At 35.2% G+C, this 24,157-nt stretch overlaps 2 protein-coding genes across 4 annotated transcripts; one reads left to right on the plus strand and one right to left on the minus strand.

The window, feature by feature from the left end:
- Window positions 1-1,405: 1,405 nt before the first annotated feature.
- On the minus strand, window positions 1,406-8,232 carry CUL2 (cullin 2). The gene is made up of 20 exons (XM_021964371.2): window positions 8,050-8,232; window positions 7,208-7,378; window positions 6,985-7,084; window positions 6,665-6,850; window positions 6,493-6,540; window positions 6,181-6,384; window positions 6,017-6,094; window positions 5,243-5,332; window positions 5,077-5,157; window positions 4,928-4,987; window positions 4,126-4,155; window positions 3,960-4,046; window positions 3,729-3,878; window positions 3,551-3,606; window positions 3,132-3,252; window positions 2,883-3,044; window positions 2,633-2,776; window positions 2,304-2,522; window positions 2,034-2,201; window positions 1,406-1,811 (listed from the first exon to the last, which is right to left on the minus strand). The coding sequence occupies exons 2-20, from the start codon at window positions 7,336-7,338 to the stop codon at window positions 1,710-1,712; spliced, it is 2,217 nt and encodes a 738-aa protein (XP_021820063.1). The 5' UTR covers window positions 7,339-7,378; window positions 8,050-8,232; the 3' UTR covers window positions 1,406-1,709.
- An 8,104-nt stretch (window positions 8,233-16,336) lies between these two features.
- Window positions 16,337-23,935, plus strand: LD (Homeodomain-like superfamily protein). Of its 3 annotated transcripts, none has more exons than XM_088245639.1 (13): window positions 16,337-16,712; window positions 16,876-16,903; window positions 17,071-17,216; window positions 17,551-17,900; window positions 17,988-18,081; window positions 18,160-18,281; window positions 18,636-18,755; window positions 18,831-18,882; window positions 18,972-19,015; window positions 19,109-19,197; window positions 19,541-19,981; window positions 21,918-22,486; window positions 23,016-23,935. In XM_088245639.1, exons 1-13 carry the CDS (start codon window positions 16,551-16,553, stop codon window positions 23,763-23,765), a joined length of 2,967 nt encoding a protein of 988 aa, XP_088101765.1. In that variant the 5' UTR covers window positions 16,337-16,550; the 3' UTR covers window positions 23,766-23,935. The 3 variants fall into 3 exon arrangements, with proteins under 3 accessions (XP_088101765.1, XP_021820075.1, XP_021820076.1); XM_021964383.2 differs by having other exon boundaries at window positions 18,160-18,253; window positions 18,623-18,755; XM_021964384.2 differs by having other exon boundaries at window positions 17,086-17,216; window positions 18,160-18,253; window positions 18,623-18,755.
- The last annotated feature ends 222 nt before the right edge of the window (window positions 23,936-24,157 follow it).

Here is a 24,157-nt window from a genome sequence, read left to right on the forward strand (position 1 = left end):
TCCAAATGCCAAAATGCATTTCCAGTAGAATTTAATATGATCTGGTGTAATCCAGTATAATCCAACACCTAAATTTTTTTAATTAAATGATAATCCTTATTGCATGTTCTCTGTTAGAGAGATGATTTCGCATTTTAGAGTTTCGTTAATGAATTGTCGCATTTTTGTGGTTCACGAATGAATTTTCACATTTTGGGTTTTGCTAAGTAATATTCGCATTTTGGAGCTTCACATGAATTTTCTCATTTTGTGGTTTCGCTAATGAATTTTCACATTTCATGGTATCAAGAATGAATTTTGGTATTTTAGGGTTACGCTAATGAATTTGTCGCATTTTGGGGTTTCGTAAATGAAATTTCGCATTTTGAGGTTTCGTCAATGAATTTTCGCATTTTAGGATTTCATTAAATACTTTTCGTATTTTAGGGCTTCACATAAATTTACGCATTTTGGGATTGCGCTAATGAATTTTTGCATTTTTGGGTTTCATCAATGAATATTTGCATTTCAAGGTTTCCCAAATGAATTTCCACAATTTAGGATTTCGCTAATGAATTGTCGCACTCTAGGGTTTCGTTAATGAATTTTCACATTTTGGAGTTTCCCAAATGAATTTTTGCATTTTGGAGTTTTGCAAATGACTTTTGCATTTTGAGGTTGCAAAAACGAATTTTTGGTTTTTTGGGGTTTCATGAATAAATTTTCACATTTTTGGATTTCGCTAATGAGTTGTCGCATCTTGGGGTTTCGTTTGTGAAATTCCAAATTTTGGGGTTCTGCACATGAATTTTTCGCATTTGGGGCTTTTGCAAATGAATTTTTCCATTTTTGGTTTCTAAATGGTATTTGTCATTTTGGGGTTTCATTAATAAATTGTTTTGGATTTCACTAATGAATTTTCACATCTTTAGATTTCACTAAAACCCGAAAGGCGAAAAATTAATTTTTGAAACTCCAAAATGCAAAAATGTATTAACGAAACCTTAAAACGTGAAAATCATTTGTGAAACCGAAAATTCATTAACAAAAACCCCAGAATGAGACAATTCATTTGTGATAACCCAGAATGCGAAAATTCATTAGCATAAACAGAACATTAGCCTATGAGACGTACTTTTGACACGTTTTGCTTTTGTTCTTACCCAGAACAATGTGACACACTAATCAATCACATTGTTTAAAGTCTGATAAAATTAAATTTTCTATTTGAAGCTTAAAATTCCCAAAAACAGATACACAGTGAGTCCAACAGCAATCAAACTTTGCAATCTATCTCAAGTTGAAAACTTTTCAAGATGTTTGTTGAATCTTTATCCAAAATAGTCGCCGGCAATCTCTAAACTCCAGTTGAACGACTCGGACAACTATCATGATATCATCCTTATAAAGAAGGGGCTGCTGCGTCTAGAAAAGCATAAAACGGAACAATATCGAGTAAGAGCGACAACAAATTTTATCAACATTCCCATATATGGATGGATATATGGGTGAATTGCACAAAACTGGCTTTTAATAGCGAAGAATTGCACAAAAAATTCTCCACTCCTTTTCAAAATCCTAGAATTTTCTAAAAGAGCTGCACATAATTTACAGCAGATCCCAACTCCAAAGAAACTACGATATTCTTCATGTTCCTGTACTTCAGGGCATCAATTGTACCTCCACCACCATATCCCAAGTAAAATGAAAACTCTTGACACTCGAATCATTCATGCAAGATACTTGAACATGTTAGGGTTTTCCTTGTCCCTCTCCAGGTAGTCACGAGTGATGAGATCTTCAATGCGCTTCTTAATTGCTTTGATGTCAGGCTGCACATATTTCAATCATAACCATGTTAGTAGAGAATTATTCGGAACAAGAAATAACACAAAAACTATTTATACGGATATGAGAGACTTCCATTTATTCTTTTGGCTAAACTAGCCATGACCTCTAACAAGGACTATTGACTGAAATCTTGTACTTCAAGTTAATTATTATTAAACCACATATGACACCTTTCTCCTGAATTTAAAAGCCGAATTTAATACCTTGAACATACGTCCCAACTGCTCAACACATTCCATGACTAATTGTTGATGACCCAATACTTTCCGACTCTTCATAATCCTCACAATCGCAGCATCAATAGCATATCGCCTGTCTTTGTCAACATCTTCAATTACCTTCTTCCTTTCATCCACTGGTGGGAGAGGAATCTAAGGATTTAAAATTTAAAAAGAAAAAAAAATTGTCAGAGTTATGAATCCTCAAATCCTAATCTAAAATTGAAATGAAAAAAGTATAGAGGGATCTCAGACCTTAATTCTTCTCATTCTGTCTGTGAACTTAGAGTTGAATTCAAAGCTGTCAGTTGGAGAGATAGTCTTCGTATTTGGCTCCTTAAGGAGGATCTTGTACTTGGCACATGACAGCGAATGAAGCAATCTAACCAAGTCGTCATGGGTAAGGTTCAACTGAGTCAATATCTCTGAATAGCTCAATTTATCAGCAGTATTGAAGAGGAGCAGGAGAGCAGCCTGTAAAAGAAGGCAAAGAAATGTATAGTCCCCGTACTAGAAAACGTCTTGGAAAGGAGACATTGTGCCAAGACTCAATAAGTGAACCAAAATACTGCCTACTAAGCTACCTGATACGTTGACACGACCAGTTCAATGTTTTTGGGTTCAAACTTGCCATTAACATTGCAAGTTCCCAATGAGTAAATCCATGTAAGTTTTCTGTGCTTCGTTTTTGTTTCATAGAATCCCTTGAAAACTTCAACACACTTCACCTGAAATGAATATATACAACAAATTCCTTAGCCAACATTTAAACTTTTCAAGCATAAGCTATATTTGCAGTGGAAATCTTAAACAAAATATGGAAGCAAATGTTACCATCTCTTCAGGAAGGTTCAGATCAAACGATTTATAACTTGGCCAGTAACCAGTTGTAAGCACAGTGACTGTCAAGTCCATCCCAGGATTTACATCAGGGTAATTGTGAAGATATTCCTCAAAGTTGGCCTGATTGTCCCGAGCTAATGTCAAATCTGTGACCTGCAAGAAAAATCCAACGCCAAATTTAATCTCCTACCACAAGAGTAACATACAGAAAGACACCCAGAGAAAAACAGGTCAACTCACCATTCCCTCCATTTTTGAGGTGAACTGTCCACCACATTGCTGCTTAAGCTTTGTCAGAATACTTTTTTCATGGTCCTCGTTGGCACTCCGATCAAAAAGTAGCCGACGGGCAAGTTTTTTTCTGTGAATAAAAAATAATATATTCATTTATGACTTGCAAATACATACACACACATATATGGGAGTGATAGACACTTGCCGGTAAAGCATTTAATAAGGTATCTACCATTTTCTAAGTCATTGGATGTAAATTCAATGGCTAATATGATTGTGGCACTTGCTTACATAACCTAAGACTCTACTATTTTGACATGTCAAGTGCCTTATTAAAACACTAACAGGCAAGTGTCTAACAAGAAATGAACTTGTCAGTGACACATGAAACTGAATCCCCGCCAAATTGAGAAACAATGTTCTACCTGTAGAATTCTGCAAAAAGATCTTTGTCACTGATATAAGCAAGTAGCTTAACTACCTGGAAAAATTCAATGACAACCGTAAGATTAATTGAAAAACCAACTGAATTCTGCAAGAATCCAAACATAACACCAGCAACAAATGAAAACCACAACAAGAAAAAACCCAAAAGAATAATACCTTCTCAAGTGTTTCTTCTATGGCCTCGTCACTCAACTTCTCACTCCCACCCTTCTTGAGGATATTATCACAGAATCCAGCAAGTAATTCAGCACTTGAACTCCCAGAAACAGCTTTATTGCAAAATACCTCAAAAGCCTCTTTCAGAGCCTATTATGCAAACAAATGAAGAGGGCCTTTTAGACAAAGTTATAAGATCAAATGTAAATGACCAGTAACTACAGCACCAACCTTGTGAAAGAGAGTGTGATTTAAAAAGCAATCGGTGACATATGCCATGTACTTGTCATGCAGCTCAATTATTTTTCTGACAAGGACCTGAAGACCACAAACTTAAGTCAATCATGGACTTCCAATCACTTCTAAAATTCTTAAATATAATAATTGAATAATTTACCTGTTCCTGTGTGCCAGCTCCACTTGAAGCCTGCAGAAGCATTGTTGATACCACTTAGCACCATAATAATAAAAGGCAGGATAAACAATTAACTCACGCATGAACCCATGCTAACAACATAATCACACACCATCACACATAATCAAGAACCGTTTAACAAAAAGAAGAAAAAAAAGAATATACTGACGGGCCAAAAATGACAAAAGTCCAATTAAACAATCATCTCCTTACTATGTCTCTTTTTTTCTCTTCTCTATGATGAAATTACTGTATCATTTAATCAAATATAATAGAGCATATAAAATTAAAAACTATATACATGAATCAGCTCCTATAGCCATATCGATTTGAAGTTAACAAACCTTTGAAACAAAACTCGAACATAAGTGATTAACTGTGCATGAAGCAACCATCGCAATAACCTCAAAATCCATTTGATTTAGTTGAGCATCACTAATAAAATTGTGAATTGTGATTATTTCATGAAAACACACATCATCACTGAAGCATATTTCATATATGTTTTGTGCAGAATACCAAACTATTAAATTAATCACAAAAAATGTTTGCACCCTCCTATTAAGTAGCCAGAATTCTAAAATGGGACCAATGATTTCAAAGGCGTCTATTAGACGTGTCGAATTAACACACAAAATCCAGACAATTTACACTCCAACAAGCATACAGAGTTGTAAGCAGGATGAATCAAATAACAGAACACAAAATATAATGGAAAGCAGCAATTACACCAACAAACTAGCTAATATATCTCTTCCAGGATAAACAAAACAAGAGACTGAACCTGGTTACTTGCAACATCTTCAGCCTGCTGGACCAAGGCTGTACCTTCAGCAGTAACATGCTGCAAACCATCAGTGATATTAGTACTGTCGTAATAAAGAAACAGCTCACAGAGGTCAGAAATAGAAGATGCACAGAAAACTAACTAACCTGTTTGAATACACTACTAACAGGTTCCAACCCTTTAGGTATTTTGTTGTAAAGTCTATATATCCTAGAAAGATCTTCCACCTGACATAAATAAGTAGACAGTCTTAGAAATGCATTACAAGAATGACTGGATAAAAAGATCATAACCTGCAAGGCTACAAAATACCTTATCATCTCTAAGCAAAGCACGACATCCAGAATGCTCCTTATCAAGCAGTTGAGTTGCATAAACCACCAACAACTCATGTTGCACTTTCTACAGGGAATATCACAATATAAGATAACATATAAAATTAAAAGTAGTGCAACAATATCAAACTAGAAATTTTTATGCTGCACTTTCAATCATAGAAGCAGGCTCACAGGATTAGGCAAATAATTCCACTTCCAATGTAGCATGACAGAAATTAAAAGGCACTTTATCTATTCCTAATAACGTATCAGTGTACGCCACACCACATCCCATGTTACATGAGTGCTGATAGATTTGGTAGATAGGTACTTCCTCATATATTCCTAATGCATCAGTGCTAACTCGTCTCTAAAAGCTTCACATATTAATCAATGTTCAATTATTATTCTTGGAATTCCTGTAATCAATGATTGCGAACAGAAGTATGATTCAAGCTAAATATTGGTCTGCCCGCTGAATCACACACCTTACTTTTGAAGTGGTGCAGCTGATCTAATACCTTAATGAACTCCTTAGGTAACAAACTAAAAGTTTATTCGAGATCCTACTACATATAGGCACCAGAGCTACCACCCACTAGCACAACAACTTGTGAAACAAACCTCACACGCACACACTCTCTATCTCTCTCTCGTATCTATACATATAACAAATCTTTCCCAAATTACAGCTACCACCCATTACCACTCTATATATATATATATATATATTATGTACTGACTGCTATCTGATTACATATTAACTAACCTCCACCAGCTTCTGCTCACTACTTGAATGAAGGTAATGAGACACTCTTTCCTTCTCCCTTTTCAAGCATTCCTCTGCCTGTACAATTCCACAAGAGATTTAGACACGAACTTACTTGATAAGCCATACCACACCCATAAGCATATCTAAATCATACACTTTACCTTCAGCATGTAATCGGGACAAGAATCCTCCAAAATCCAATTTGATGCTTTACGAGAATAGTATTCACCACTATCTCCTAGCATGTATGCTTCAAAGTCCCCTTCATAAGCATCCATGTTTCCCATCCCAATCTCAACAAATATGTCAATCACATTCTTCAACAGCGCTCTATCAATCTGCTCTCCCTCGCGTTCTTTATCAATCTGGTTAAAAAGTATTGGTTATATACAGCCGCTACTGCGATCATCATAGACAGGATACATACATATGCATATTTCTTGAAATACAAGATCAGGAACCAATAAACTTACAAGACCAATAACAGCAACTCTGGCATTAGCATTGACCTCCCGATAAACCTGCAATTACAGATTTATATCAGACATCATTAAAGAAAGCTTTGGACAAGTGGCAAGCATATAAAAGGGTGTAAGGTTTTTTGCATAAAATAGGCAGAAGCATATAAAAGAGTGCAAAACTAACCAAATCACGGAAGCAGGTGAGTCCAACTTCATTGAGAGCAGGAAGTGACCTTCTTGCAATGAAGTAGCGATCGAGATAATGAAAGAAACGTGATAGCCACCTAACCATAACTTTATGATTAGCCCATCTTTTAACAAGCTCCCGCAGCATAAACTCATCATGCTTCTCTCTTAGAGAGGGCAACACCTAATAGACGAACAACCAAATAAGACTACGATTCTTTGTAAGTTCAGAAAGTAAATGAAACCACATCACTTGAGTAACCGATATAAGACATAGAAACCATAAGTAAACATATCACGATGTTCCTCAATCCTCACCGTTGAAGTAATGTATTCCTCAAATGCCTCTCGATATTTGTCATAAAGCTGCTGAGAATAATCGTTCGGCGGCTTTTGGGTACACATGTTGTAGATAGTTCTGTACTTAATTAAGGAAAGGTCACCTCATGGCACACAACCATAACGGAGCAAATAAAAGAAGGAACACACACATACACGACAATAGTATTTGAATAACACATGTAAAATAACAGAAGGATACGTGTAAAGCATCATATATTCCTCTGAGTTGAACTGAGGCTCCGGTATTCCCTCTAGGATCTTCTTTAGCTTCGTGATCCCCTTCTGCATATAGTCCCATCCTTGATCCAACTCAATAATTTTCCGTTCCATTGTCGTGCAATAAAAGATTTGCTATCCTCCAACTATAATTCTATCAACACAGAAAGAAAATCATTAAAATGTTAACACATGATTTGAGTTTGAGTACAGGCGTGTTTTAATTTGGGAACAAATCCAGATTAACACCTAATAGTCACAACAAATGATTGACGAATGAATAACAATCGTAGAGTCCGTAATAACTACCAATAAGTAACAACAAATGAACAGGGACAATATTCTAAAGGCACATAACTGAAGGATGCGTGATGTTTACCCAGAAATCGAATTCAGAAACCCACAACTGGAATTCTACAAGCATATGTATATTTAATATTTCTTAAAACTTAATACAAGTCAAAAAAGCAAGAAACCCTAGATAGATGATGAACAATCAACCATTGATTTGAAATCTTATATTCTGCACAAAACATATTACAATGCGAACGAAGAAAAGCGAAAAATCTTTTTTAAAAACAATGAAAAAACAGATCCCTGAAAAACATAGTATACTACAAAGGGCAGTACCAAATATAATTGAAGAAACAATAGCTCAAAATCCTATATGAAAGATAAACATGAAACAAATATTACACGGAGATGAAAGAGACAAACGAACGAGAAAACCCTTAAATCGAAGCAAACGAACAAGAACAAGAGGGCTGTGCACGAGTTTACGATATTCCAAACAATGAGAAGGAGTTATAAAGGAGGAGATGGTACCTTCGCTAAGAATTTGGGAAAAAAAATGAAGAAGAAAACCTAATCGTAGAGAGAGTGGCGTTGGTTGAGAATTGAGAGCTAGGAAAAATCCCCAAATCCAATCCCTGGAAATTGAGGACAAATAGTGGAGGACGAGACTAATCGGAAGTCAGGTATTTCTTTTATATAGAAAGACGGAGGAAAATAAATTACCAAGCCTAAGTCGGCATTAAACGGAACTGCGGAAATTAGTAGCAATTGATTATCATAATGTTATTTAAGGTAACGATTTCCCCACTCCAATTTTATCCACTTATACTCTCTTTTTAATTATAAAATGAATTGTAAGTGGATAAAATTGGAGTATGGGAATCACCACTCTTATTTAATAATGCAATTTTAAACTATTTTTCTGCCACTGATTAAATAAGCCAAAAACTGTTTTTTTTTTTTTTTATTCCTTATTTTTCATCAGGAAATAATCGATTGGTAAAATACTTTCTCTGATGTGCCATGAATAGAATAAGTTATTTTGACCCTTAAAAAAATTTAGGGAGTTTCACTAAAATACCCAAAATGGGGGCTGAAATTATAAAAATACCCAACACCCAAAATACTTTATAAACATACCCAAAACTCATCATTACACACACTCAAAACCCATCATTACACACATACCCAAAACCCATTTTGGGTATGTTTTTATGTTTAAATAGTGCTTGGGTATTTTTATAAATACATGTCTAGGATTTGGTATTTTTATAAATATCTAAAAAATTTAATTAAAATAAAAAGATAAGCACGAGGGAGAAGAGACGCCGTTATTGTTGAGGTCCGAGATTTACTAACTGGGCTCTGAGGCCCATTTGTTCCTGTGGCATGTATTTGGTAGGATTTAATCCAACTTGTTTTGTTGCTTGTGTGGAAAAAGGCCTTAATTTGCCAAAATAACTTATATATAATGGGAATATAATTGTTTTGTTATATTCGGCCAATAACACAATGACATGTGAAAAAGTTATATTACGTATCATTGAGTTATTGGTCCGAGATAGTAAAAAGTGTTATCCCCATTACATGAGAATTTCTCTCATTGACGTGCAGATTAGAAGTCTCAAATTCGAATTTCCGTGATATTAATTGTGTGTACGTAAGAAACCCCTTCCCTCTAATTTAAATTATTGTTTGTAGAATTTCTCTCATTGACGTGCAGATTAGAAGTCTCAAATTCGAATTTCCGTGATATTAATTGTGTGTACGTAAGAAACCCCTCCCCTCTAATTTAAATTATTGTTTGTTCTAAAAAAAACAAGAGAAAATTGCCAAATTAATATGCCCGTGACGGGATATTAATGTGATTATTTTCCTTTCTGTTATACTAATTTTCTTAATAAATAAATTATGTGTGATTCCATCAATTAAAACTTTTATCTTACAAAAAAATTTCGAGGGTCACAAACTTATATTTCGTTAAGCCCGGAAACTGAGAAAAGTCTAGGCCCACAAGTCAAGCTCCTTAAAAACAAAATGCTACAACCAATTGGGGCCTTTATTTATTTATTTATTTAGGCATGGAGGCCCAAAAGACCTTTATTCAAATCATATCAGCAATATGACGTGGAGGATTCGAGCTTAGGACATTGTTCACCAGTAGCTCTTATCCAACATTGAAAATAGCCTAAATTGCACAAATCATCTATATTGTATGTCAATGTTACACTTGTGGTTTGTTTTTTTGAACTCTTAATAATACCCTTATCGTGATGTTCTTGGCTAAGATATTACTTCATTACAAACATTATGTAATTAGCTTTCCTAAAGAAAATTTTGTTGAGACAAACCTATCCCGGCGAAATCGAGTTATTTTGGATACTCGGTTAGGTCGAGTTACGTGAGTATCCATGCCTAATTGAATCATAAGTGCCCTAGAGTAGGATTACAGTTGGAGTTCGAGACTTGAAAAAGATTTTGGAACAAGTTCGAAAGTTAGGGTTTTTGGTTCGAGACTTGGATTTGGGATTTAGTCTAAAATTCATTTGTGGGATACTAAAATAATTTTCTAGGAATTTTAGATAATTGAAACTATTTTAAAAATGAGTTTGGAAATAAAAAAATAAATTTAAAGTCCACTAAATTATTTAATCTAATTAAATATAATTAATTACTATTTATTAAGTAATTTATTAAATAAAATAAATATTTAAATGCTAATTATTCATTAAAAAAAATTATTAGAACATAATCACTAGTTAGTGTAATTAAATAAGGCTTAAGACATTACTTAATTACAAATATTAAACAAAACAAACTAATTTTGTACCCAATAAAAATTCAAAAAAAAATCCACAAAATAATTTAAAATCATTAATTAGTATTTATCAACTATTTTATTAAATTAATTAAAATATTTAAATACTAATTCTTCACTAAATAAATAATACTTAAAACATAATTACTAATTAAAGTGATTAAATAAGACTAGATATTACTTAAGTACAAATATTAAACCAAAGAAACTAATTTTCTATTTAAGGAGTATAGCCGCCGGGCTATACCCTTTTAATTATAGCCGCGCGGCTATACTCTTTAAATATACACATGCGGTGGCCCATTTTTACTGCGTTTGGAAGCCACACAAGCATGGCGAGGAAGAGCTCTAAAGTTCAAGCTCTACACGAACTCTGCCAAAACATTTTCACGCCATTGGGTCTCCTTCCCCTTCTTCTGCAGCAATCAACAAGCTTTGTTCTGTTCTGGGTATTTCTCTCGTCTTTTTTTAAAAATTTATAATTACATGGTTTAACATATATGTGAAGTGTATAACCAAAGTTAGGCTCAATTTTGCATATTGGTTTTGCAAATTATGTTGAAACTCAAATTGAGTTTGCCTGTTTTGGTGGTGTAATTGAGAATTGAGCGATATATTTATGGGGTTTCTTTAAATTGCTAGAATATATTGATTTTGTAACTCTACTAGGAAGTATGATGTTTGCTCTGAAAAGAAAGACTTTACCTCCAAAATGCTAACTTAATTACCGGATTGCTCGTCAAGTTGAAAAACCAGCTGGATGGAGCATCACGTTTCTTTCCTTTGTGCAATTTGTGGCGAAGTTTGATGGTTCTTCCTTTTCTTGAGAATATAAACTTGGCTGATAGGGCTTTGTTGCTTATTGATAGTAATGCCTAGAGACCAATGCTACTTCTGATATAGATTTCCATGGCCCCTGGTATGTGGAAGCAGCTTGGTTGAGCTTTTATATGAGGAATGCCTCATTGGTTAAGTCATAATGATGTCTTTGATTTTGAGCTTTCATATGAGGAATGCCTCTAAGAAAGATGATGTCAGTTTCAGTTCCTTCCTAATAACTAGAAGACCAGGTTACTCAAATATGATTCATCAATTTTATAGTTAGGATAAACCATGTCACAGTATCTTGCCTTTATTTTTCTGATCTTGGTTGGAATTCACAGACACAATGTCTCCGGCTGATGTTGGGCTTAAAGAGGAAAATATGGATGATGATCGAGGCCATGGATTTTTTGGACTTGACCAACTAAATAGAGTTGCTCGACAGGCTCAAACCAATAACAAACTTGGATATATATGAATGTGATAGTTTTACGGTATGCATTTAGTGAAGAAGAAGAATAGTTTTACATTATATTCTATGTTCTCTGTTCCCAAATCAAAACTCTATTTTTGTTTTCCTTCGAGTTTCTTATTTACGGTATTTGGTACTGTAAGGAACAAAAAAAGATGGATCCTTTAATGAACTTTTGACATTATATTCGTTTGTGTGTCTTCTCATTGATGCAAAAGATCTATATGTTGTACTACTGCATAATATGACCATTGGGACCACCATTCGTATAAGTTATCACTCAACAAGGAATTTAGGGCGAGTGCTTCTGAGAAGGCTAAAAGTGCTTATGACAGTGTTTGGTAGAAAAGTTTAGAAGTGCTTTTGGGTTGTAGAAGCACCTGTTATGTGCTTCTTTAGGAAGAGCTCTCAAGTGCTTTTCCATGAAGCACTTGGATTTTTTATGAAAATTTTAACTTATTTATAATAAAAGTGTTTTTGCTAGAAGCGCTTATGGGGAAAAGTGCTTCCTGGAGAAGCAGTCCCAAAGCCCTTAGATTGTTGTTATATTCACAGATTAAGTAAATGATTTTATGCAGATGTGTATACTCTGTTTTCCTACTTCCTCAGTCCCAAAACCACTTCATGACCATCCTGGGATGACTGTTTTTAGCAAAGTTCTCCATGGCTCTTTGCATGTGAGAGCTTATGATTAGGTCGAGCCTCCCCAGGAAAGCAAGGGACCAAATTACTTTCAGGTCAGGTTTTTCATGTAGTTTTCAGCTTGTAAATGGCTCACACAGTTACACTTCTTGACAACAGTATCAGCTTCACATTTTCATATTGCTATTCCGTAGTTTCTTGGGCTTCACTCACACTGTTTAAAGATTTGTTTTCTTAGTATTTACTTTATGATCAAAGTTTCTACTATCTTTTCTGTTGTTCTTTAGTTACTAAGAAAATACTGTAGATGATGAAATTATTCATATGATTATATCATTTAGTCCAATAAAAATGGCCATTTTAGTGATTTTAAAAGGCTGGATTCTGGATAAGAATGCACAGATTTAGTTCTAGAGGTTTTATGTTTCATCTCAGATGTTTGTGTTGTACTTAGATGCTAATAATCTGATATCGAGGGATAGAAATCTGACGGTAAACTAACTTAAAATGCAGGTAATGAATCGTTACGTTTATCCGTTGGTGGTTCACTTGAAGGCAATGTTGAATTATCGAAAGTTCAAAAGTTGACGAACATGTGAAGTCTCCATTAAAAAAACTGCAGCATGGATTTTCAACTTTCTTGCAATTCATTTGACTGCAAATTAGGAAGTACCTTGTTTAGTTTGCAACTTCTTCCGGCCTGTTTAGGCTTAAGCATTTTTAGAGTAGAAGTTAGAACGGCAGCACAAAATAAAGAATATTGTGAGGGTGCCATATATGAACCCCTCATGTGGACTTTCATATTAACAACATGATCATTTCATTAAACTTAAGTGAAGTTATTATTCAGACATTCCACCCTCACCATAGAACGATTCGTGGTTGGTGAAGTGGGTTTTTGTTGTCAAACCGATATTATCTGTATTTAAAAAAAATTATTCCTCTCCCAAAGTCCATGTAGTTTAATTATTGCCAGACCTATTGTTCCTTCAAGGGTCCAATTGTCACCCTCGTCACCATCAAAATCACCCTGAAGAACAACTATTTCCACCTTGGCTGACGATTCAGGCCCAGTAAAGCAATCAACCAAAGCTACTTGTATAGTGGAGCATTCTTCTACTTCAATTCGAGCTCCGGTAAACACCGGAAGAGAAAGATTATTTAAGAACTGTAGCTTTAAGATTCGTGATTCAGAATGATGTGTTTCTTTCCCACAATTCCTGAATAGAAATTACTTTCATTAGTAATTATGTTCTAACTATTATTTCTCTAGTGAATAATTAGTATTAAATATTTTAATTAACATCATGATTCATAAATGATATTTCTTAATAAATAGTATTTAGTTTTTAAAAATTTTAAATTTAATAAAATTCTTAAATACTAATGATTCACTAAGTAAACAATAATTAAAACACAAGTAATAATTAAAGTAATTAAAAAAGAGAATTTCGGATTATGTTATTTATAGAGTATGGCGGAACGGCTGTACTTTTAAAATATTCTATTTGTATAGTATAGCCGCGCGGCTATACTCTGTAAAAAAATAAATAAATAAATTGAGCCGCTAGGCGATATGCGGGTCCTTTTAAATATAAAAAAAAAAGGTATAGCCGCGCGGCTATACGCTTTAAATATCTAATGGGTGCTTCTTTTTAAAATAAAATAAATAAATTTTTCTCCATGATTTTCCTTTGTCGATAAGACTAGTATAGAGCATTATCCATTATGTTTAGGCCATTCCCAAGGTATAGCTATTGTCCCCTTTGGATTTTTTACTTTTCTAGAGTTATTACCTGTATAAAGAATTTAGCATTTTCCCATTTAATACTCGTATTATACACATACGTACTTATTTTTTAATAATATTTTCGTTTTCTGTATATGTCTTGAAGACTTGGTATAATGAAAACAAACATATAATACATGTATACACGTATTTTAATTATTATTTAATATCAAAGAACAAAAACAAAGTCCACAAAATAATTCAAAACAATTAATTACTACTTGCTAAGTAATTTACGAAATCAGTAAAATATTTAAATATTCACTAAAGAAATAATAATTAAAACATAATTATTAACTAAATTAATTAAAAAAAGGCTAAGGTATTACTTAATTACATGTATTAAATTAAAGAAGCTGGCCAAAAAACAAAAGTAAATAAACTAATTTTATATTTATAAAATTTAAAAATAAAAGGCAAAACAACCTCTCCCAACGAAATTTTGTCAGCACAGGTCTATGCCGACAATATTTGCTGGATTAGACATCTCCCGACGAAATTTACCTCTATCGACGAAACTTCGTTGGAAGAAATCTAATCCGGCAAATATTTGCCGGCATAGACTTGTACCAACGAAATTTCATCGAGAGAGGTTTTTTTTATAAAATAAATATAAACTTAGTATCTTTATGTCAATAATATACCTTTAAAATATTATATTTATATAGTACAGCCGTGCGCCTAACGGTTAAAATATTATATTCATAGAGTATAGTTATACTTTTAAAATATTCTATTTAAATAGTATTTTATATTTTTAAAAAGGAAAACACATCTCCCGACGAAATTTCATGGGCACATGTTTATGCCGACAAATATTTACCGAATTAGATGTCCTCCAATGAAAAGTACCTTTGCCGACACAATTTCGCTAGTAGAAGGTCTAATTCAAATTTCGCAGGAATAGATATGTGCCGATGATATTTCGTCGGGGGTAGGGTTTAAAAAAAATAAATTAAATAAATAAATAAATATATATATATATATATATATATATATATATATATATATATAAACTTAATATCTTTAGGTCAATAATACTTTTAAAATATTCTATTTAAAGAGTATTTTATATATATATATATATATATATATATATTTTTTTTTTAAAAAAAAGTAAAACACCTATCCCAACGATATTTCGTCTGCATAGGTTTGTGCCGACAAATATTTGCCGGATTAGACCTCCGATGACGAAACGTACCTCTGCCAATGCAATTTCGTCGGTAGAAGTCTAATCTAGTAAATTTCGCCGATATAGATATTTGCCGACGACATTTTGTTAGGGGAGGTTTTTTTAAAAAAAAAGAAAGATATAAACTTAATATCTTTAGGTCAATAAATTTTTTTTTTATTTTTTTTTTTAGTAATTAAATAATATCTTATCCTTATTTAATTACTTTCATTAGTATTATTATTTTTTTAGTGAATAATTAGTATAATTAGTATTAAATATTTTAATTAACTTTATAAATTATATTACGTAATAAATAGTATTTAATTTTTTAATAAAATATTTAAATACTAATTATTCAAAAAGTAAATAAATATTAAAAGTAATTAAAAAATAGAAATTCATATTATGCTATTTAAAGGGTATAGCCGCGCGGTTATACGTTTAAAATATTCAATTTGTAGAGTACAACCGCCCCGCTATACCTTTAAAATATTTTATTCATTGCGTATAACCACGCAGCTGGCTATACGTTTTATATTTATTTTTTGGGTTATTCGCAGCAATGGTCCCTCAACTATACTCGTATTTACAGTTTGGTCACTCAATTCAATTGTTAGTTGCAGATGTCACTCAAGTAGGTGTTTTGTTGCACCATTAGTCCTTCCGTAAAGTTTGTGACTTTTTATGTTTAAAATGATGACGTAACAAGCATCTCTTAGATTATTGATGGGCAAATGTGACTTTTCAGTTAGGATTATTTGTAGCAATGATCCCTCAACTATACTCGGAGTTACATTTTGGTCACTCAACTCCAAAAAATAGTTATAGAGGTCACTCAATTAGGTGTTGTGTTACACCGTTAGTCCCTATCGTTAGAGAGACTTGACGGTAGGGACTAACGGTGCAATACAACACCCAATTGAGTGACATCTGCAACTAATAATTGAATTGAGTGACCAAACTGTAAATACGGGTATAGTTCAGAGACCATTGCTGCGAATAACCCTTTTTTTTATTTATACAAAAGGTATTAGATAAAGGGTAAATGGAAACTAGAGAGGTGCATATAAATACTTTCTTTTACCAATGCAAAAACCGGATCCGAATAATACACGCGCCAATTGTACCTAGCGCTCGTGCGACGTGGACGTGTTTTGGGTTTTACTCTCCTACTCTGGTTCTACACTGGTCGTCTTTCTCTTTCTGGAAATCAAAGCCTAACCCTAACTTTATCTCAAAACCCCAAAATACCTGGTTTCGAATTCCTTATGTGCTACATTTAGCGTTGGGAATTGGAGCTTGGAGGCTGGCAATGGAGGATCTTTCGGAGATGGAGATTGGGAGCTCCGTGGAATCGTTCCAGAAGTTCTTGGACTCGCAGAGGCAGCTATTCCACAGCCAGATCGATCAGCTTCAGAAAGTTGTTGTCACCCAATGCAATCTTACCGGCGTCAATCCGCTCTCCCAAGAGATGGTGCGTTTTAAAATATGAATTTTGTTTTGCGTTTGGTTTCCGAGAATTCGAAGAATTAGCCCTGCCGTTGATTTATCTTTTTCTTTGTCTAACTGAGAAGAAACAAGTTCCATGTGCAAAAAATAATTCTAATAATTTTCTTCTTTCTTTTTGCCATATGCAGGCAGCTGGTGCTCTTTCTGTTAAGATTGGTAAGTCTTGGAAGTGTAATGTTTGATGTTTATGTTTCTTGAATATGCTCCTTTAGCTTCAGTTTGTAAGATGCTACATGTCCATTTGGCTGCTATAATTTTCCATTCACAATCTTTATACATTTGCCTGTCTGTTTCTTGTGGCCACCATCTTTTTTTCTAATTAGATGGTCCATTTGCAGGAAAAAGACCTAGAGATTTGTTAAATCCAAAAGCTATAAAGTATATGCAATCTGTTTTTTCTATTAAGGATGCAATTAGCAAGAAGGAGTCTCGTGAGCTCAGTGCTCTATTCGGCGTTACAGGCACACAGGTTCGTACTTTCATTTAGTTGAATATTTCTTTCTTGCTTTTTTGAGTTCACTTGTTCCTGTATATGCTTTTGTAGTACATCGAACCGTTAGCCCTCTCCCATGAATGCCAATGCAGATCAAATAGATAATAACACATGGTTTTACACTCCTACGAATGGCTATTTTAGCTTATGATTATTTCTCCCCAGTGTGGTTTTGTTTCAATTTATTTCTTTTTACTAGTTGGAAACTTGGAAGAGCGAAAGGCTGAAGGTTTACAACATCTACATGATTGCATAATTCTATTTCAACCTATAATTGTTTCTGACAGACTTGGGTTCCATTGATTGACAGGTTCGTGATTTTTTTAATAGTCAACGGTCGAGAGTTAGAAAACTAGTCCAGTTGTCAAGGGAAAAGGCTACAAGATCCAGTGAACATAAAGAATTGCAGGATGGGGTCTCAACAAGCTCTGACCCTCTGACACCAATTGATCCGGTTCCCTTAAATTCTGTTGGTCCCTCCAGTGTCGAAGATGCACCATCTTGCTCAACTCAAGATGATGCACTTTCTGGATTAGATGACTTAGATAAACATTTTGTAGACAACATTTTCAACTTGATGCGGAAAGAAGAAACGTTTTCTGGGCAAGTGAAACTGATGGAGTGGATATTGCAGATACAAAATTCTTCAGTATTATGTTGGTACTTACAAATCACTTTATAAGTTTGATAATATGTCACCATTGTCTCTTTTCATGGTCTTGACCAGACAAACTTGTATGCATGCAGGTTTTTAAATACAGGCGGTGTCATGATTTTAGCAACATGGTTGAGTCAAGCAGCTATTGAAGAACAAACAAGTGTTCTCCTTGTCATCTTAAAGGTATTTTTTGAACTGAAATCTGTTTCTGATGTGCTTTATGATTGCTGCTTGAAATTCTAATAGTTATCTGCTGCACAGGTTCTTTGTCATTTGCCTTTACATAAAGCTCTTCCTGTGCATATGTCAGCCATACTGCAAAGTGTTAATAGACTGCGGTTTTACAGGACAGCAGGTGGGCTTTTGTTGCAGAAACCACTATGGTGCTTTGTCACTTCTATATACCTTCCTCTGTCTCTCTCAAATTCTTCTCTCGTGCTTATCTCTGTGTGGTTAAACTTGTTCTTGACTCAATGTTAAAACAAGCTTCTCCATATGCGTAGATAAACCATATGTTTAGTGACTCTAAAGTTTGTTTTGTATGAATAAGCAACTGCATATGTGCTTGGGTTGTATTTGACTATAAACCATCACATTTTTCATCTCATTTTCTGTGGCATCTATAAAGCTTCTTGTGCATGATAAGCAATTCTGTATGTGCTTCATTTGTCATTTTTATAAACCATGAAATTTTTGAATCTCATTTATCTGAGTTGAAGATCAGACGTATCAAACAGGGCAAGAGTTTTGCTATCAAGATGGAGCAAGTTATTAGCAAGAATCCAAAATATGAAGAAACCAAATGGCATGAAAACATCTAGTGATTCGCAACACGAGTTAGTAATGCTGAAGCAGAGGCAAGTACATTTTTCACTGCCCATGCACTAAAAAATGGTGTAATCAGCGTGTAATTATTTCTAATTTTCTTACAGTATCGATGAAGTTATGGGTGATGAATCATGGAAGTCAAACATTGATATTCCGGTAAGCGCTCCACGAATTAGAAAAAAAAGATTTGTTCAAATTGATTTAAATTGCCTATCGTTTACAGATTGTAACTTTCTGTTGTACAGGAAGACATCTTTGCAACGCCTTTTGAAAATGCAGAGAATTCCAGGTAAGAAGATTTCTTTTAACTGACATACATAGGATAGTATTGTTTCTGATTGTGTTTCTGGTGTTAATCCTATCCTAAATGTCTCGTTTTCAGGAGATCAGAGGCTTCAGAACCATTGAAGCTATTGACAGCATCATCAGATGAGTCAAATAAGAAGCAGATCCTAGGTGTATCTTCATCTCGTATCCTGAATATCATTTTTTAAAAATTTATCCCAAATGATATTTTAGAATTCCTGAGCAACATTTACAGTTTGTTTGAAAGAATAAAAATTATATTCCTTAGTTAAGACAGTAGGCGTTTGTTAATTTTTAAGTTTTATTTCTATGTTGGTTATCAAATAAGTTTAGGAAAGATGTTAACAGTTCATATAGCTTCCTCATTTTGTGCTGTTACGTGGTCCCCTATACTTTGCTTTTATTTTTTTGGTTATGTTTCCATGTGGATGGCCTAAAAAGAGGTTATATGAATGATTCATGTAAAACATATAAAAGTGAAGGAGCTCATTTCCTTAGCTAGTAACAGAATTTCGAGCACGCAGAAAAGTTCAGTTGGTGGAACAGCCTGGCCAAAAATCAGCTGGGAGAAGTGTACAGGTCACAAGGGCAACACCTGTGAGTAAGGGTCGTCCAATGTCTGCTGATGATATCCAAAAAGCAAAAATGCGGGCACAATTTATGCAGAGCAAATATGGGAAATCTGGTTCATCTAATGAAAATAAAGAACTGAAGACCGAAGGTGGGAACAAACTTTCAACCTCTCAGGCCAGCATTTTGCCTGTGGTACCTAAAGTTCCAGTTCGGCCTAATATTGAGGAACCCAAGAAACCTGTGACACTTCTTTTGAAAGAGAGGGAAACTCCTAATAGGCTGGAAACTTCTCTTGCTCCAAAGCTGAGAATGGATTTGAAGGAGTCCATATTGGAGAAGTGCCAGAGAATCCAGGTCCCGTGGAACACACCGCCAGGTACATATGCTTTTAGTGGAACTTTGCTGCTTCCTTTGACTATTTGTTCATAATATTAGTGTGAAAGCAGCAGGCATTATAGAAGGGAAAACAAATATAAAAAGATCCTCCTAAGTTGTTTAGAGTTTTGGGGAGAAAGTGCCTTCAGTATTTCCAACATATTTCGTAGAGGGAGAGTTATTTGCTTGTGTTAATAGCTTCTAAATGATGAATAATTTCCTTTTCCAACTATCTATGTTTGCTCACTGATATGAATAGAATGGGATAACCCTCAAATACGTTTTTCCATGGAAAACTGGGGTAGTAGTTCAGTTGTATGAGTTAGCAGGTGAAAGATTCTTGAAATTATTTCCTCCTCATCCTTTTTCTTTATTTTTTCATAAAAAAAATATAATTAGTTACTATTAAGTCTGAATTCTTGATCCTGCACAGCTATGGGTTTTGTTTACTCTTTTCTACTGATGGTCTGTTAAACCATCATATATAGGAAATCTGTGGATTACGTCATCATAATAATTGGGCCTCAAATGACTTCCATGGCAAATTGAATCTTAAATGGTATTTCATTTCTGTATTGTAGAAAATATAAAATCAATCTGTCATAATGCCTACCAGGGTTGCAAAAAAAGAAAAGAAAAAAGAAAACCCAATCTTAATGTGACAGTACAGGCATCAGTATTATACGGTAGATTATACGTGCTGCATAGAGCAAAAGATTGGAGAATGTCATTTCTTCCATGTGACAATTGTTGGGTGTTTGAACGATGGTGCCTGAGTGGGTGTTGCATGCCAGATCAAAATGGGATTATTCAGTTTGGTTTTCTAAGCATATTAATGGCTTTGTTTGTTTGTTTGTTTGTTTTTTACAGAAATAAATCACACCTAATTACCATTCCTTACTTCCCCTTCTATTCAATCACCATTGTGGGTTGCCAAACTTCCGAGGGCTGTTTTACAACACACATCGTTAAAAAAATGTGCTACAAGATTTATTTGATTTGGTCACTTGTTATTTGATTTTGTTGTTCATGTGGTGTTTCATTGCCCTGGATTGCTTTCATCTTGTGACTTACAAATTTAAATTCAGTTTTATTTCTTAGAAGAAAAAAAACTTTAATTAGTCTGGTTTTAGTAAGATTTGGACACTCTTTGAGGTCCCCATGGGTTTTTACCTCTACGGAGTCAAATCCTAGATTATTACTATGGTGGGTTCAATGTGAATGATTTCCAATCTACATGTTTGCTCTAATTTAATTGGGAAATTCTTCCAAGCAGGCTTAAGTGAATGGAAATATCCTCGGTGTTGAATTTATAAGCATGAAATAATGAATGAGGGGTTGTTGCTGATGGCTAGTCTGAACTTGAACCCGCACAAGTCTCTAACTGATTACTGTCCGATACCTGTCTCGGTCGAACTTGGTAATAGGACTTCACTATGCAAAGGTCGTATTGAAACTCCGGTAACAGGCCTCATGTTCTGTATCTCGTGAAGGACTTTTTATTCCCAGGGGTTGACTATTGGTAAACATAGTAACTGGATGACACCCGAATATAAAACCAATGAACCAGCCCAAATTATTTTCATTAAGGCATGGGCAGATGACATTTTGATGCAGAAGCAGACAGTTTCTGGATAATGATGAATTCAACCATTAATTTTCGTTCTGTAAAATAGCATGACTCTTTATTTTCAGTACCTTGCCTCTTTCTTGGCAAGGTAGCTTGAAAACTTGACTACTAGATACCCCACCTATGAATGGAGCACAAACATGACTTCTTGTATAATGAAGTACCTGTTTTTGTTTCCTTTTTTCCTGATTTACTTTGGTACTTCTTTGGTTGGTTGGCGGGCTGACGACTTTTCTAAGTGTTAAGTAACATTTTCTGCGGATGTTGACCTTTTTTAATGAAGTTTCCTGTCCTTTCCTTTCTGCAGAAATAAAACTGGACCCTGAATGGAGGGTCGGTGGTGGTGAGAACGGCAAAGAAATAGAAGTCCAGAGAAACAGAAACCACCGCGAGAAGGAAACTGTCTACCAGAGAGTCCAGGAGATACCATCTAACCCCAAGGAACCATGGGACATTGAAATGGACTATGATGATTCATTGACCCCAGAGATACCAATTGAACAGCCCCCTGATGCTGACGGCACCGAAACACAAGCTTCCCTAAGTAGAGAAGTAAATAATGCACAAGCATGGGTTGCTTCTTCTCAAGGAGTAAACAGTGCTGCTTCTTTGGCACCCGCCTTATCTCAAATGAATGGTGCAAGCGCAGCAGCCGAACCCGATCTCGAGTTGCTTGCTGTACTGCTAAAGAACCCAGAATTGGTGTTTGCCTTGACTTCTGGGCAGGCTGCTAACTTGTCAAGCGAAGATACAGTAAAACTGCTGGATATGATTAAGTCTGGCGGGGCTGGTAATTTAAATGGGTTAGGTAGAAAAATGGAGGAGAGGGTGGAAGTTTCTCTTCCATCCCCAACACCTTCGAGCAATCCTGGAACGGTGCGTTACTTGGGCTCATTTTGCAACTTTAATGTGCACTGTATTCTTACCCTTCTCCTTCTCTAGAACCTTGACAGCGAAGCAAATAGAACGACAAAATGAGAATTTAGGATAGAGAATCTGGTCCATTAGTGGTTTTGAACTGTAGGGCCTTCTTATCTCTTTCCCTTTTCTTTTTTCTTTTGGGTAGGAGAGAGACCATCGATGAAACAAGTGGCAAATCCAGACTTTGGGTGCATGCCATTTTCCTTTATGGGTGGCTGGTAGGGACCTCTGTGCATGGGCCATGGAATCATGGCCTGGCATTGGAGCCTCATATTGATTTGATGCCCGTATTCTGAATAACACCAAAAAAGGAAAGGAAAAAAAAAATGATCCGTTGGGAAATTCAATTAATTCGATAATAAAAATACTGAAACTTTTAAAAATATATTCTTTCTGCTCATCAGCTACTTTTGATAATATAATTATTCACAAGATAAACTGATTGTGTTTCTCTGTTTTCCAATTTTTTTTTTCGAATTCACAGAGTGGATGGAGAGCAGATGCTGGAAGGAATGCATTTCCGCAACAAATGGCGACCACCACCAACAGCTTAGTTTCGTCAGCTGTACATATGATTCCATCACAACGGCTATCAACTTCCCAAGCAGCAGTGCCGTCATACTCTCCAGACTACTTTCCTCCCTCTATGCAAACACCAGCAGCGTCAGAGATGGCTTTAACCATGAAGAACACACACTTGAACAACTTATCTAACTCATATAATGTAGCAGAAAGGCAGCCAAATTCGTTCCCTCAGCCCTTGGTTTCCACTCCGGCACGGCAGCAAAGGCAGCCGCAACCGCTGCAGCAACCCCGTTTTTCGGAGCCTCGCCTCCTGACACATATGTACCCATCTAAACCACAAATGGGAAAACCAGGCCCTCCTCCTTCTCCATCTGATTCATGGAGAGCCAGGCAGGATGTGCCCTCAAACTACCATTACTTAGAGAACCAAAATCAGTATAATGCATCATATGGAGGACCTTTGCAGCAGCCTCAGTTGTTGCCAAGTCCTTCTTGGGAAGGAAATGAACACGTGGGTGGCAACCAAGACTTCGAATCATGGAGTCCGGACAATAGTCCAACTAGAAATCCTGGGTATATGTACGGAAGAGAACCCAGAATGAATCCCGCACGGGATTACATGCCTGACAGGTCGAGGCAAATGAATCCTTCTGGATACAGAGGCCAAAACAGGCTTGGGAACAGGTGGCCGGACCGCGGCAGACACTGAGAGTTGTTTATATCCGGACGGGATGGCGCTGTGTTGTGGAGATTGTGATACTAGTGGAGCTTGTAAAAGCCATTGTGACTTTGACTATAATAGTTTGGGATACTCATATTAACTCTTTACTGATCATTAATATGGTGAAAAGGAAAAAAATCCAAAGTTTTGGCAACTTATTCTTCCGCTTCTACTAAACAATATATAAAATTGGGGTGGGGCCCTGGGCCCAAGACTTAAATGTGAGCATCGGGTTTCTTGAAAGATCAGAGTTGAATGTGTGATTCTGTATGGCATTAGAGTTCTAGTTCAGAGATACATAAAGTTGAAGTAATTCAATTTAAAAAAGGATAAATAGATTGGCCAATTTCTTGGTAGAAAGTCTCAAAAAGGATAAATAG

The sequence above is a fragment of the Prunus avium genome, chromosome 8, assembly GCF_965620075.1.
Source record: "Prunus avium chromosome 8, drPruAviu1.hap1.1, whole genome shotgun sequence".
Lineage (NCBI taxonomy): Eukaryota > Viridiplantae > Streptophyta > Magnoliopsida > Rosales > Rosaceae > Prunus > Prunus avium.